This window comes from Protopterus annectens, chromosome 9.part0, assembly GCF_019279795.1.
Source record: "Protopterus annectens isolate FY-2018-M chromosome 9.part0, PAN1.0, whole genome shotgun sequence".
Classification (NCBI taxonomy): Eukaryota; Metazoa; Chordata; order Ceratodontiformes; family Protopteridae; genus Protopterus; species Protopterus annectens.
Genome location: NC_056743.1, coordinates 1,623,641,098 through 1,623,656,762, shown reverse-complemented (window position 1 = coordinate 1,623,656,762; position 15,665 = coordinate 1,623,641,098). Strand labels below are relative to the sequence as shown.

The 15,665-nt window shown below is 37.9% G+C and overlaps 1 protein-coding gene across 1 annotated transcript in view; it reads left to right on the top strand.

Moving 5' to 3' along the window:
• The window catches only part of LOC122810733 (latent-transforming growth factor beta-binding protein 2-like), a 497,165-nt gene that overhangs the window by 394,662 nt on the left and 86,838 nt on the right, over positions 1-15,665 (top strand). The window contains exon 6 of the mRNA XM_044082296.1: positions 9,541-9,687. Coding sequence (XP_043938231.1) covers positions 9,541-9,687 — 147 coding nt within the window. The remainder of the gene's footprint in view (positions 1-9,540; positions 9,688-15,665) is intronic.

The following is a 15,665-nucleotide window of genomic DNA, read 5'->3' as shown; positions in this document are numbered from 1 at the left end:
AACTTCAATACAGCAATAAAAGTGTAAAAACTAGTGGGGAACACAAAAACAGGCGGGAATTTTTGATTTTTTTTTTTTAAACTGAACACACTTGTTTTGGGTAGAAACATAAAGAACAAGGGAAACAGTGATAAATAAGTTGGGCAAACTGGCTAGCACACAAACAAAACAGCCAACACAATTTTCAATAACAACTAAAGCAAACTTTCAATCAAGCCTCCTGAAATGTAACTTATGCAGATTTTAAAATAATGCAGCAATCAGTTAAAAACAGTCTGTAATAGTTTTTATTTTTTAACAGAAGCTAATTTAATAAATAAAACAGAGAAAGATAATAAATCCAGAAGGTAGTCGCTAGGACCACTCTCCTCGTTGCTAGGACCACTCTAAAACCATTGGTAGATGTTTGTATATATTGAACCCTGTGAAGGAGGGGAATGTTGCATGTCTGAAGAAGTTCTATTTTGTAAATGAAAAAGAGGTGAGACAGTTAAACGTTTGAGTTATTGTACACTAGTGAGTGGTGCATCCTTTTGATGTTTAAATAAAGTGGTTCCCCACACTGGTGTTCTTCGTGGTTCCTCCTGCTGTTAAGTGCTGTTTTGGAGTTTGCCAAATAATACATGTCCTAATCTATAATGTCATAATACTGTTGGAAGTTATTGCATATGCAAACCTGGATTTAAGAGTCTTTCAGGAGCAGTTAATTTCACTGATCCACATGAGAGATGTGAAGGTAGGTATTTATTTTTTTCATTCTAAGCACAGTAGCAAGGTAATTAGTCATGGATCTAACTTTGGCACTTTTTAAGAGACTTAACAAATTATCTACTTAAGAAACTGCTATGACCATTTGCAATAAAATCAACAGTTGGGTAACTATTCAATTAGATGTGGACAATTTTGCTTTGCATACAAGCCCATGGATGAAATGGTAGGAATCGTAAGTGTAATGATCAAAAGTAAAATTGCATAATGTTATCAGTATTTATGCCACTAGTTAATTATGAACTCAGAGGATTGCCGGAGATGAAACTTTCTAGTTTGCATAGTAGAAGAGTCCTTTCATGTAGTCACAAATGTGAGAGTACCTCACCCCAAATAGTACAGTGCTAAATATCACTGAATAATGCATCTAGGACATATTATTTAGGCCACTAAATGTCTGCATAATTGCTTAATAAATTACATATAGTATGCTTTAGCAAACAGCATAAAAGTTGCCAACTGGTATCATCATTATATCATTGCCTTCCACAGTCTGTATCATTAGAAGTGGATCTTGTACTTATATTTCAGTTTACTTCAAACTTTTGGGTTTATGATCCCTCATTTATTTCTTTATTTATATTTGATTACTAGAGTAGTACACTGATCAGTATTAACCAATTTCAGGCCAGCACGGATGAAATACAAAACATGTGACAAACAAAAAAATACAGAAATGTAAACAAAATTTTCCCACAAGGTTAGTACAATCTAGAGTCTGAAACCTGGGCCAATAACCTGTCCATTTTTTAACTCTGTCTTCCAAAATATCCGGAATTTGTATGCACCATCTAGAAAAATAAGAGTCAAATCTAACTATGCACCCTGGTTTACCAAAGAAACTAGGTCCCTAATGAAACTACGAGATAAAACATGGACTGATTGGCATTAAACTGGCTCTCAAAACATCATATCTGGAACTCAGAAACAGTTAAAAAACTGGGCAAACTAGACAAAGTCAACTACCATCAGAAGATGCAGAAAATAAAATATCTAAATAACCCTCAGAAATTCTGGACAGCCATCAACAACATTCTTTTACCTGGTAAAGCTAGTACACCTTCCTCAACCACAACAAACACTAGCGACAGCATAGCGACACAGTTCAGCAAGTATTTTACTGAATCAATTCTTGCCCTAACTAAACTGCAACGATCTTCCACCTTCTCCATTCCAAATAATATTAACAATAACAACTATTACTCTCTGTAACCCATACCTATGGACTCAATTAAAAAATGTTAAAAAAATTGAAACCCACTACATTAGCAGCTGCTAAACTTCCATCTGACTTTCTGAAAGTTGCTGCTGAGGTCATCACATATCCTGTAACAATTCTTATTAACCAATCTATAACTGAAAACTTAGCTCCTGCTATATGGAAAATATCTTATATAATCCCTCTCCACAAAGGTGGCACCTCAAAAGAATTATCAAACTGTTGCCCCATAGCTATCCTCTCCCCTCTATCCAAAATTCTTGAAAGGTGTGTACACAGATTATGAACTACCTCAACACCCAAAACCTACTTACTAGCACACAACATAGATTTCAGCCCTCTCACAGCACCACTACTGCCCTCCTGTCATTCACAGAAACAGTAAATAAATATAGAAACAATGGTAAATTTGTATCGGCTCTCTTTTTAGATCTCTCAAAGGCATTTGATACAGGTCTATATCAGAAGACATAAAAACACTGAACACCCTTACCTCAACACTGCTTAACCAAAAGCAGGAAATCTCGAATGGCTAGAACAGCGTTTTTTTTCCCCCAGGGGAAATAAATCACTGGGCCATTGTAGGGAGTTTGCCATTTTCTCTACTATAGTGCAATCTTAGAGTAGGTATATTTAAGTAACGGGGTGCGGGAAGGCAAAGTCCCCCACTTTATTTTGTCTGTTGGTTTGTTTGTTTGTTTGTTTTTTCTGTTGGCCTAGAGACTATTTTCCCCCTGGGAAAAAAAATCACTTTTCTGGCCGTTCGACATTTTACGTTGTCAGTTAAGCTGTGTCGAGGTAAGGGTGTTCTGTGTTTTTACCTGTGAATGTCGTAAAATAGATCCTTTGAAACAGTAGCACATAAAAAACTTATCAATGTCCTTTCTAACCTCAATCTCTGAGTCTACTATTACTTGGTTCCAAAGTTATCTATCAGGCCGACAGCAGGCAGTACAATGGCACACTGATATTTCCCCACTACTTCCAGTAACACTGTGTGTTCCCCAAAGCTTCATCCTTGGGCCATTACTATTCACTATCTTTACCAATAACCTCTACACCTCTCCACCTCATGCCAAACTTGTACAATACACAGACGACTCCACATTATTATGCAATGCCTCTTCCATCCAAGAACTACTCACACTTACACAAACCTCCTTTCTAGCCGTAAAATCCTGGTTATCTGACCACCAGTTAATTCTGAACCCCAGTAAAAGAAAAACTGTTACTTTTTAACCCTACTAGATGCACATCACCTTCCCTTCCTTTCAATATAGTATACAAAAACACTATTATCTCACCTGTAAAGCACACCAAACTGCTAGGTATACAAGTAGACTGTAACTTAAGATTTGACATTCACATTGCACAAGGCATAAAAAAGTCCACATAAAACTTGGTGTCCTATATAGGAACAAACCCTTTCTGACAAAAATAACCAAAGAAACAACAGCACATGCACACCTACTCTCTGCTCTCACTTATGCCTTTCCAGTTCTCACTTAGGTTACCTAAGAAAAACAAACATCGCAAAACTAGAAGCTTGCTACAATAAAATTGCTAGGTTTGCCACCAATGCTTCCTATAAAACACAGCATTGTATAGCTCTAAAACAACTATAATGGCTAGAATTTCATCATCTCCTTCTGTATAACCAGTTAAGACTAACCCATAAGATTCTACACAACACAGAAAAAACTCCTGCACTAAGTAATTTACTCCAGCCGTACATCAGTAATAGAGTACTATGCTCCAATAACATACAACCTATTAGAAGCCTCTAAGGCCAAAAACTCAGCAGGGAAATTGTTATACTCCATCTATATAACCATAAAATGGAATTCCCTACCCTCTACCCTAATCAAAAATCAAAAAATCTCTACTATGGAATTTAAAAGCACTCCATAAGGCCACCTTTCTAACACCTGGCTTTGCTCCTGTTCCACTCCAGGATAATATTTTGTCTTTAGTATGCAATTTCTAATTAAGTTCCTCCTTAGCTCATTCAGCAGTGTTAACCACAGATGATAGTGTATATCAAGACTTATAATCAAGCTAAAACTAACTTATTTTACTCTAACTTTGTATTTTCTACCTTGGTATATTATACAACCCTGTGAGAGTATTTTGTATATTTCCATATATGTATTCATTGTTCTTGTTGTACTACTAAAGTTATTATATGTGGAGCTTTTCTCCCCAGACATCCACTGAAAAAGGACTTCTAGTCCAGATGTACTTTCCCGGTAAACAAATGTAAAATAAATAAATAAATTAGATCACATCTCATAAAATCATAGCCACAATTTTTTGAGGTTGTTTCCATGAATCTGGATCAATCTTAAGCGTCTTGGTGATGGAGTGTTCCTATGCTTCACATAAACCAAGCTGGCTATAACCAATTTTTGAAGTACATCTGTTACATTTATGGCTTCCATGTGTATGCATATGTATTGATATATACTGTATGCTTGAAAGCCCAAAAACTCAAACATTATTTTCGGGAGATGAAAATAACGAAAACTAAAATGCCGAATCTCACATTTTTCCCAGGGCAAGTAAACGCTTGTTCACAAAAACACACCCTAGCAACTGGAACTCACCTAGCTAGGGGGACTAAACCCCCATACCCCCTAAACTATATATACCAACTTCAGGATAGCACTACAGTGGGGAAACGGGCATATTTTCCTACATTGGGCAAGTGTTTACTTGCCTTGGGAAAAAACTCTGTGGTTTTTGGTTTTTGTTATTTTTGTCTCACAAAAATAACACTTGAGTATATGTGTTTTTGACAGGCAAATTAGACCCATATATGTTGTTGTCTTTTCAGCATTTCCTGGTTAGGGGTCGCCACAGCAGAACTCCGGTCCGCTAATGATTGGCAGTAGATTTTTTTATAGTGCCGAGTTGCCAGCCCGATGACAAACCTTCAGCGAAGGAACACCGATTCACACATGTCTTTCAGAGGCCACTTGACCGTGGGGAGGACATGCAGACTCCACAAAGAAAGCACTCCAGCCATGCATCAAACAGGAGAACCTCTTGTTGTGAGGCAATAATGCTACCGCTGTACCACCACTGCTTCCAAAGTAGACCCATATAAATATATATATATATATATATATATATATATATATATATATATATATATATATATATATATATATATATATATATATATATATATATATATATATATATATATATATATATATATATATATATATATATATATATATATATACACACACACACACACACACACACACACACACACACACACACACACACACACACACATGCATGTATGTACACATATATAAATACATACATACACACACACACACACACACACACACACACACACACACACACACACACACACTCACAAAGCATATATATATATATATATATATATATATATATATATATATATATATATATATATATATATATATATATTTATTTATTTATTTTTAATGAAAATTTAAGGCCACCTAATTAGTAGTAAAATTGTAGTAGTTCCAAACAACAATAAATAAATAGTAAGGAAGTGATGTATTTGATGAAATATGATGCCCACAACCATAGAATGAATTATGGAATAAAAGCAGAACAAGTTACAAAGTATTTATTATCTATACAACTGCAGAAATAGAATTCGCTAACCAAAAGAAAATGCAACATTATATGCATGACTTTATGAGATGAGGTGAGGGATGTGTAATAGTAAACCCATCATTAAAATTGATAAACATGTATGCTAATTGGACAAAGCACCCATTGTGCTCATTGCAAATCCAAGAAAATTCACAGAAAGAATTTGATGAGCTGTATTTGACAATGGAGATCCTCCGCCCTCACTAAAGTTATACATTAAAACAAAAATCACAAACATTAAATATATATATATATATATATATATATATATATATATATATATATATATATATATATATATATATATATATATATATATATATATGTATATAAATTCATACTTCAAGAAATAGCAGATGCTTTCATCTTGTGATTCTCTTCTGACTTGACTTGCAACTTTTTGCTTTACTTCTTTTGCTATTGTTCTCTGTACAGACTTAAAACAGCCGATTCCCAATGTCTAAGATACTTTTTGTGTGGTTCTCAAATTAAAAAGTACACTGTGAGCAATTTATACATCAAGATCATCCATTTTACATGTGCGCTAATGATGTCAGGTTGATAGGCTGCCATTTATATACTGCTGAAGATACAGGGTGATTACAATTATCTGCAGCTTTGGCTCCACAAACAGCATGAAAACCTGCAATGAAAACAGAAATGAAAGCTGCATTTCAGTTAAGTACTATGCAGATGTAGACATGTACATACTTCTCATTAGATGTAGAAGAATATTAAAGTCCCTACGTGCATTATTATTATTTAAGCAATTTCTATTTTTTTTTTTTTTTAATAATAGCATTATATAGTGGCAATAGTCTATTCCAGGATGTAGGTAATATTGCATTTACTACACATGAAAAAGCCAGCACTGGATGGTGATTGTAGATACCTATTATTGTGTTATTCAAGAGATGTAAGTGTGGCCAATAACAGTTTTGTCAATAAAATTACTTCATCACTAGTGATAAGAAGAACTGCCCCCATTCATTCAAAACTGATGTAACTGATATGACTTGTTGGGGCACTAGGGTGCTGAACTGCGGCCACCTCCAAATGTATTTATGAATTTGTTTTTGTTTGTGTGTTTGTTTTTGGCATGTTGTACTTTAAAAAAAAATGAGTTTATTATTTCATGACTTGAGACTTGGTGTGCAAGCAATACAAATTAAATGATAACAAGTCAATTATGCTTTATTACTGATACCCTTGACATTTCTGAGAGCAGAAGCAATAAGCTCTCATTTCTCATTGGCACAGGCTGTATCAGGTGATTAGTGCATGAAGCAGATTGAGATTCAAGCAAAAGAAAGCTGCTCCAGTATGTGGATTAACTTAGATGAAGCAAGGCAAATTTTCATGAAATACTTTTTTTAATTAAATAATAAGCTACTATGATGCATAATAATGATTCCATTCAAATGCCTTCTGCTGCCAGCCAGCTCAAGTGTGCAGGATTGTATGTATTTTAGGGGCTATGTTATGTGATCGAAGATCCTTTTCTTCGAACACATAATAATCAGCACATATACAGCGAATGCTATAAACCGCAAATAGCCACATCCTCAAATTTTTTCCTTGGGAAAAAACTCACGTTGCCATAAAATAAAAAAACAAAATTTAAAACACTAACTGCCCCCATAACCCCCTAACTAAATATACCAACTCCAAGATTGCTCTACATTAAAGAAAAGGGCAATTCCTGATAACTCTAAAAATGTAACATCCTGCCAAGTGTGGGGGGGGTGGGCTTCCCCACTCACACCCTCAAATGTGGGGGGCTGCACATGCCTTACTAAATATACCAACTCCGAGATAACACTACTGTGGGGGAAAGGGCAAATTCCCGAAGATGGCCAACCATTGCTTTTCCATGTGAAAAAGTTCGATGAAATGGCTGTTCATCGAAGAGAGGTTTTGACAGTTTGAGATCAAGGAATAGTTTCTCATCCAGTCGTCCAGGTTCCTCTTAAAGAGGGCTAGGGAGGTACTCTGCTTGACATGGAGAGGGAGTGTATTCCACAGATGGGGGAGTCACTGGGGCACAAATCTAACCTGCCAACAAGTTCTATTAATGTCACACTGACCAGGCTGAGGCCTTGTGTGCAGGTTGCGTGAGTGGAGTTTGACTTAACGGATATGCAGCAACTCCATCAAGGCTGAGTCTGATATAGCCTTGTATGCCAGACACAGGTCACCTCTAAGCAGTCTGCAGAAGACTGAGTAGAAGGACTTTTAGCCTATCTGTATAGGATAGGTGTTTGAGACCCTTGATTTTCCGGGTCAGAAACCTCTGTGGTCTCTCTAACTGCTTCATGTGCGTGGCAAGGTACATGCCGGAGGGGGCATTCTACTTTATAATGTGTCTGATAAGGGAGGAGTACAGGGATGTTATGACCTTCTTGTTCCTGGATGAAATACCCTGACTTATGAGGTGGGCCATGTAGAAAGCGTTCTGTACAACGGAGGCAACGTGGTGGTCAAAAGTCAGGTTGCTATCAACCTGGGTGCCCAAGTCCATCACAACTGAGTGCATGCTTAGTACATTGTTATTAATATGACAATTAGTGGGGACACCCTTTTCTGCAAAGGAGATAATGATGCATTTCTTGGCATTCAGTTTGAGGCTGTGCTTCTGGCACCAGTCATTAGTTTGGGTAAGGCCCTGTTGGAGGATGTTCACATCACTAGGGGAATTTTTGACAGTGCACAGCTTGCAGTCATCTGGAAACTTGGTCAGCCACAGACCACTGGTTTTGGCTTGCACCTCAGAAAAGTATATCCCCAAACAGTAGAGGTTCAAGAATGATCCTTGTGATACGCTGCTTGTTGGGGGTCTACTACTAGAGGTGACTTCCCCTATTTTGACTTAGTGGGTTCTATCAGTGAGCCAGTTAGCTACCCAACTGGTAACATATGAGTTGATGCCTAACTGGGAGAGTTTATCTATTATGCCTGAGTGGGGAATAGTGTTGAAGGCTTTGGCTGGGTCAAGGTAGGTGTTGTGTACTATCTTCCCCTCATCCATGGCTTTGGTGACTGTTTTGAAGAAGGCAACCAAGTTTAACAGGCATGATCTCCCCTTGACAAAACCAAACTGTATGGGATCAAGAATTTCGAAGTTGCCAATGTCCTTTTTTGTAAGGTCCATGATAATGCATTCCATGGCCTTGCAGATCAGGCTAGTTAGACTGATGGGCCTATAATTTCCTGGGTCGATGGACACACCACCTTTGTGTAGAGTGATGACAGTGGCTGTCCTCTATTCCGCAGGAACGAAGCCGGTGCACAGGCTGTGGTTGAATAAGGTTCCTAGTTGTGCTGAAAGCTCTTGCCTGAGTTCATGTAGGACACAGTCAAGGATGTTGTCAGGTTCCATGGAGGCTGCATTTTTTGCCTTTGAGAGGGCGTTAATGGCCTGATCCCTGGTGATGAGGGAAGGCGGGCAGTGATAGGGCTGTCCTGGTTTACTGATTAGCTGTACAGGGGGGGGGGTTGAAGTTTTCACTGAAATTGTCTGCTAGCACGTTGGCTATATCTATGGAATTTATGTATGTGGTACTCTTGGCCACCAGTTCCACATGCACAAATGCGATAGAAATAGCAAACCTGCTGGCAGACAAGTTCAGTGAAAACTTCACCCCCTGTCCCCCCATCAGTATAATTTAGTAATTGATTTTTGGTATTATAACAGATTAATGAACCAAAAGTAACTTGTTATGTATGTGACTTTTTTACAGTGCTACAAACCAGGTCCATGAGTGTGGCTTGTGTTTTGTTGACCCATTCTATTGTGATCATCATGGAAGGAAAGGGTCTTGGAATAATGAGTTAACACTGTAATCTACAGAATATTTCTCATGATTTTATTTTCATTATTGTTTCAGATTATGATGAATGTAGTATCAATGATACATGCCCTAACAATGCAGAATGTCACAACACCAATGGAAGTTATTACTGCACATGTAAACCGGGATTTAAGAGTCTCTCAGGGGCAGTTACCTTCACTGGATCACAAGACAGATGTGAAGGTAGGTATAATTTAATATTTGATTCTAGGTGCTATAACAGACAAAGGAAACATGCATGTACCATTTTATTTCATTCAACTATTGACAAGACAACCCTGGCATTTCATATGACTCTTAAGAAATTAGCTACTTGGGCTGCTACGATGAAATTATGCACTTACATAATGTTCATTTAGAAGCAGTCCATATATTTTTAATTTGCCTGGTATACAGTCCTGCAGGATGTGTGGATGAAAAAGTAGGTGTTATAATAATCATATTAAAACTATGTATAGAAACCAGTACTTGATTACTGGCTATCCAATCAAGCAAAGGAACTCTTCAAAAGAAACTTTCTTGTTTGCATGATGGAATAGTCCTCTCCTGAATTTTCAAATGTGTGAATATCTAACCTGAAACTGCATTATCCAGTATATTATTTAATAATACATAAAGTCCATACTGGCCTAATCATTCATAACTTAATACAGAACTACTAGACTAACTACCAAAGGGAGCCTTTACAAGCCTACCAAGCTTCTGAAAGGTATCTGACAAGTTTTGATACTCTAGAGTCATTTTAAAGGGGTATGTGTAAGCTAGGGCATGGCTGCAATACCAGGTGTATATTTCCAGCTTCCTATCCACTAGTCCATGTTATACTAGCTTCAAAGGAGGTTACTATGCCATTGGCCCTAGTGCCCTTTTACGCCTTGCCATGTTATACCCTTATTTTCTTTTTGACTAAGTTGTATGGTCTATATTTGCAGCTTGAGTCTATGATCAGCACTAACTGCCCTTATCTAAGGGGGACATAGGTGACCCCTTGGTTAAATTTATGGTCTCCTATCCAGTTGTCTAACTTGCACTTAAATAAGGTCATTGAGAAGCTCTGTTTTACAAGAATTGGGAGTTTGTACCACAGTTGTGGCAGTCTCTGGGAGACACATCTTCTTCTCCAGCATGTCCTGTTAATGTCGCAGGCTAGGTTAAGATCCCTAGAGTGAGTGAATCTTATCCCATTTGACTGGCAGATGTGCATTATTTCCATTAGGTCAGCATCTGAATTTGCTCTGTAGGCCAGGCACAAATCACCTTTCAGCAGCCTATAAGAATCAAAACACAGTGACAGTGCCTTCAGTCTGTCCATGTAGGTCATGTGTTGAAGACCCTGAAGTTTCTTGGTGAGAAACCACTAAGGTCCTTCCAGTTGTTGTAAGTGTCTGGTGAGGTACATACATAAGGGAGCACTGTACTCTATTAGTGGTCTGATGAGGGATGAGTACAGGAGAGTTATAACATCCTTAGTTCTGGATGCAATGCCCTTACTTATGAAATGTTCAAAATAGAAGGCCTTCCTTACCACTGTGGACACATGGTGACCAAAGTTAAGTTTGCTATCACTCTGTGTTCCCAAATCTCTCACCACAGGGTTTGAGCTAAGAGGGGTACTTTTAATACTTAATTTGCTTGGACTTCCCCTTTGTTGAATGGGATGATAATACTTCTTTTCTTTTTTCTTTTTTTTTTTTTTTTGCATTTAGTTTAAGTCCCTAGCTTTGGCACCAATCATTTATTTGTGTAAGCCCTTTTTGTAGAGTGTCATTATCACTGGGGACTCAATGATTACACCCTGTTTGTAGTCAGTGGTGAACCTGGTAAGCCACAGGCCATCTATTTTCACATGGGTATCTGAGAAATATTTTTTAACAATAGGGGGCCCAGCACAGATCTTTGTGGTACACCACTGGTAACTGGTCTGCTGGTATAGGTGGAATGCCCAACTTTGACTGTATGCAGTCTGTTGTTGAGTCATTTGGCTCCCTACCTAGTGACAAATGGGTTAATTCCCAGCTGGATGAGTTTCTCAATGATGCCTGAGTGGGGGATTGTGTCAAAAGGCTAAGTCAAGATAGACAGTCGGACGGTGCAGTGGTGCAGCAGTACCATTGTCACTTCAGAGCAAGAGATTCTCTGGTTCGATTCTTGGATGGAGTACATTCTGTGCAGAGTCTGCATGTCCTCCCTGCATTCGTGTGGGTTTCCCTCTGGGTGCTCTGGTTTCCTTCAATGTTTCAAAGCAATGTATCTGGAGCATTTCTTCCTGGGCCTCTACTGAAAGTTGGCTTTGTTCCAAGTCCGACTTTTCCTGCTAAACAAATGTTAAATAAAATATGCTGTTTTGCCTTCATCCAGGGCTTTGGTGACATTTTCAAAAAGTCTACTAGGTTTAATAAAAATAATCTACCATTCACAAAGCTAATCTGGGTCAGGTCAAGAGTTTGAAGGTCACCTATGTCTTTATTGATAAGTTCCATGATGATTCTCTCCATGGCCTTGCAGATAAGGCTAGTTAGGCTTATGGGCTATAATTCCCAGAGTTGGTTGATGGACACCCTTGGTACAAAGGAACTACTATACTGTTTTCTATTCTGCTGGGGTAAAACGAATACTTAGACTATGGTTGAAGAGAGTGTCAGGTGGTTCTGCTAGCTTCTGTTTTAGACCATTATGTAGGCAGCCTGGGATGTTGTCTGGTCCCATAGAGGCTGTGTTTTTGGCCATGGTGCATGCAGTTATGACTTGCCCTTTGGAGATATTATGTAGACGACTCTTACATGTATGCTTTGGGGTATCTCTGGTGGGGACATGGGGGTGAAGTTTGCACCAAATCTGTCTGCTAGGAGGTTGCTGATGTCCTCAGGGTCAATATGAGTGGTACCATCCACTACTAGTTTGGTACAAAGCTGGGCCTTTCCTTTTAGCTTTCTGACTTAGCTAAAGAATGCCTTGTGACTGTCCTTAGCTAGGGGTGCTAGTTGGCTTTGGAGGACTTTACAAGATATCTAATTTGCTTGTTCAAGCTATGGGAAGTGAACTTCCTCTGTTGAATCAGTTCCCTCTTGTTTTTAGACATCAGTTTCTTCCTCTTGTATAACAACAAAGGGGTATAGATCAAACCTAGTAAACAGGTGTTTTGCATGTATGATAATAGAAATAGATGAGAGATTAGTAGTAAAACTGTATAAATATAAGTATGATAAATTTTGGGTTATGGTAAAAAAGTAAGAGGGAAAAGAGTGTATAAATGAATGAAGAACTAAAATGTTACCAGGAAAATATTTTTGTGGAAATAAAACTGATAATATAAAAACAATAGAAAATTATGGTATAAGAATGTAATGATTACAGTTTACTGTTTTAAACCATGCAAAAATCTAACAGATGAAGAAATTAAAGCTATACGAATGACAAGCAAATGGTGTAATCAGAAAGTAGAATGTCAAGAATTTTATGGAGACTGTTAATAGATAACTTGCCAGTAAAAGAAAATATGTTATACAAAAAGAAAAGTGGTAGGCTATGTTTACATTGTCAAAAAGAAGACACTATGGAATATGTGTTTTTTGAAATGTAAAAGAGTAAAAACATTATTGGGAAAATTATGTTAAGAAGATGTTTTTGAAGATGTAAAAAAGTGAATAAAATAAACATGGATATGATTAAATATATATATTATAAAAACAGAAATAAAGAATATGTTAAAAATACATAAAAAGTTATTTTATGTTATATGGAATGAAAAATAAATGAAAATATTTTTAATGGTAACTGCATTTTAGCAACAATTTTAAGAAAATCAGATGATGGTTAAGGAAAAAGGAGTGGGGGGGGGGGGTCTAATAAAGATGGAAATTTCCATGATTGTATAAATAAAGTACCCCTACACCTTTCCAAACTGGGAGAATGTGTGGAGTTGTTACAAAATGAAAAAAAAAAACAACAGAGTTATATGAAGGAGGTGAATCTCTAATAAATTAAGTTGGAGAACAGAAGACAAGGACAAAAATAATAATAATAATATATGAGACTCAAAGAAGATGAGGTAATGGTGAATGAGCATTTTAAGCAGACTTTAGTAAATGGTAAAGAAGTGCAGGCAGTGGAGCCTTTGCAGGAGTGTTTTGCAGTGGAAGAAAAAGAAGAAGGTTACACCAGTGATGGATTCTGAAGAGTTTTTCCAGCAGAACCTCTTTGGGAAGAGGATTCAAAACAAGCATGTGCTGTGAAAGCCATGCAAATGAGGTGATTTTGCAATCCAGGAAGCTTGCAACAGTCCGTGCAAGACTAGTGCTATCTGCAGAAATGTACTTGGTTAGTAACAGAGTGCATTTCTGCAAACTCCAAAATGGAGCTTTGACAGCTCCAAGTAAAGGCTGCATATCATGAAGTAAGTATGCCAGTGGCAAAGTATAAGGCCAATGGCATGGCAAACAATACAAAAAAAAAAAAAAAAAATCAACATTTTTTTTTTAGACGATCTCGTATTGCAGTGGTGCGCAAACAGGATTGGGGGGAGGGCTATAATAAAATAAACCTAAAATAAGCTTTCTAACTAAAATCAGTCTTCTGCCATACAAGTCAATGGCAGGCAGAAGACAACCAGGCCAGTGAGTAGTGGTTGCTAAGGGGGGAGGCTCAATGTGAGACATGTAACTATGCATTAGCAGGCAATCCTATGCAAATGAGGGGAAGGATAGTGAATCCCAGTTTTCCCCAGTATGTGAGTCAGATCCCAACAGTGTAAGAGAGGGAATAGCTTGGTGCAAGCCTAGGAGGTAGGTGACATTATGGGGGTGTGTGTCAGGCATACTGTAAGTGGATTGGCTCCCTGTGGCTCGAGTTTACTCCTAGCTTAGCACAGCTAAGCTAGGGGGTGTATCTAAACCTGTCTGGCAGACTTTACAAAGCCTAAGTGGGTGTGCGCGCTGCACACTGGGTTTTACAGGAGGAAAAAAAAAGTTAAACAGGAAATAGCAGCAATGTGCACATTTAAGCACTCTGTTTGCGCGGTGCGCCACCAGGCTTAAACAGGAAGGCAATGGGAAGGGAAAACAGCAGTAGGAAGGTAATCAAGGAGTACTAGGTTAGCTGGCAGGTGAAATGTATCAGAATCAGCCAATTACACAGGCAGCACCTCAGCTGAGCCCAGAACACTACTATAAACTATGCAAACACCTACCCCTCTGTTTTTTCCTGCACTCTACACCACCAGCGTAAACATGCAGGGAACTTTTAACACTCACAACAGCAAAATGTTAGGGGCTGCAATAGCTATCATACAACTTGTGGAAGAGGCTGAGGGTGGTAAGCATGTGAATGCAGCTGACCAACTCACAGTGAGGAGACAGAGAAGAGTGTACAGACCCAGGGTAACCTACCAAGGGCTACATGAGCTGGAGATAGTGAAGTGCTATAGGGTGGACAGGACCTCCTACAGCAAATTGTTGAGCTGTGCCGGCCACGCCTGACACACAGAACTAACAGAGGGGAACCCATCCCAATGGATACCAAGGTATGTGAAGGCCTAAGAATACTAGCACAAATCACAAAAAAAAAACAGAAAAAAGGTGTAAATTCCCTATTTTAATCACATAAAACCAAGTGATGTTGCATGAACAAGGTAGAGGGAAATATAAACACTACTACCTGCCCAAACCGGTTTCAGACGTAATAGCTTTCTTCAGTGTGAAAAAAACATGAACAACATAACATACATACATTTATACATACACTACGTGAATGTTCATTGGTCCATCATAAATAATCATTAAGTCCAGGTGGAAACAAAGCTCCTAGCTTAATAATCCATTTCTGTTTTTTTAAAAATCAGGTATATTCTGCCATCCTGATTTGTCCCTGCATTTCCCAACAATACAATCAATAACAATAAAATGAAAACATGCAGTATTGTGTTTACGCACATGTTTATACAAAGCATTTGTAGAACGTTTGTTTTTAATATCACTAAGATGCTCCCCAGTTCTGAGATGAAAAGGTCGAGATGTTTGTCCTACATAAAATGAGGAGCATGAACATGTAGCTAAGTACATTACCCACTCTGTACTGCAATTAGCCCAAAACCATAGAAGTATTCCGGCTACTGAATTCCTTTGTTTTAATAACCATAGAGCAATGAGTACAATGTCCACAAGGCA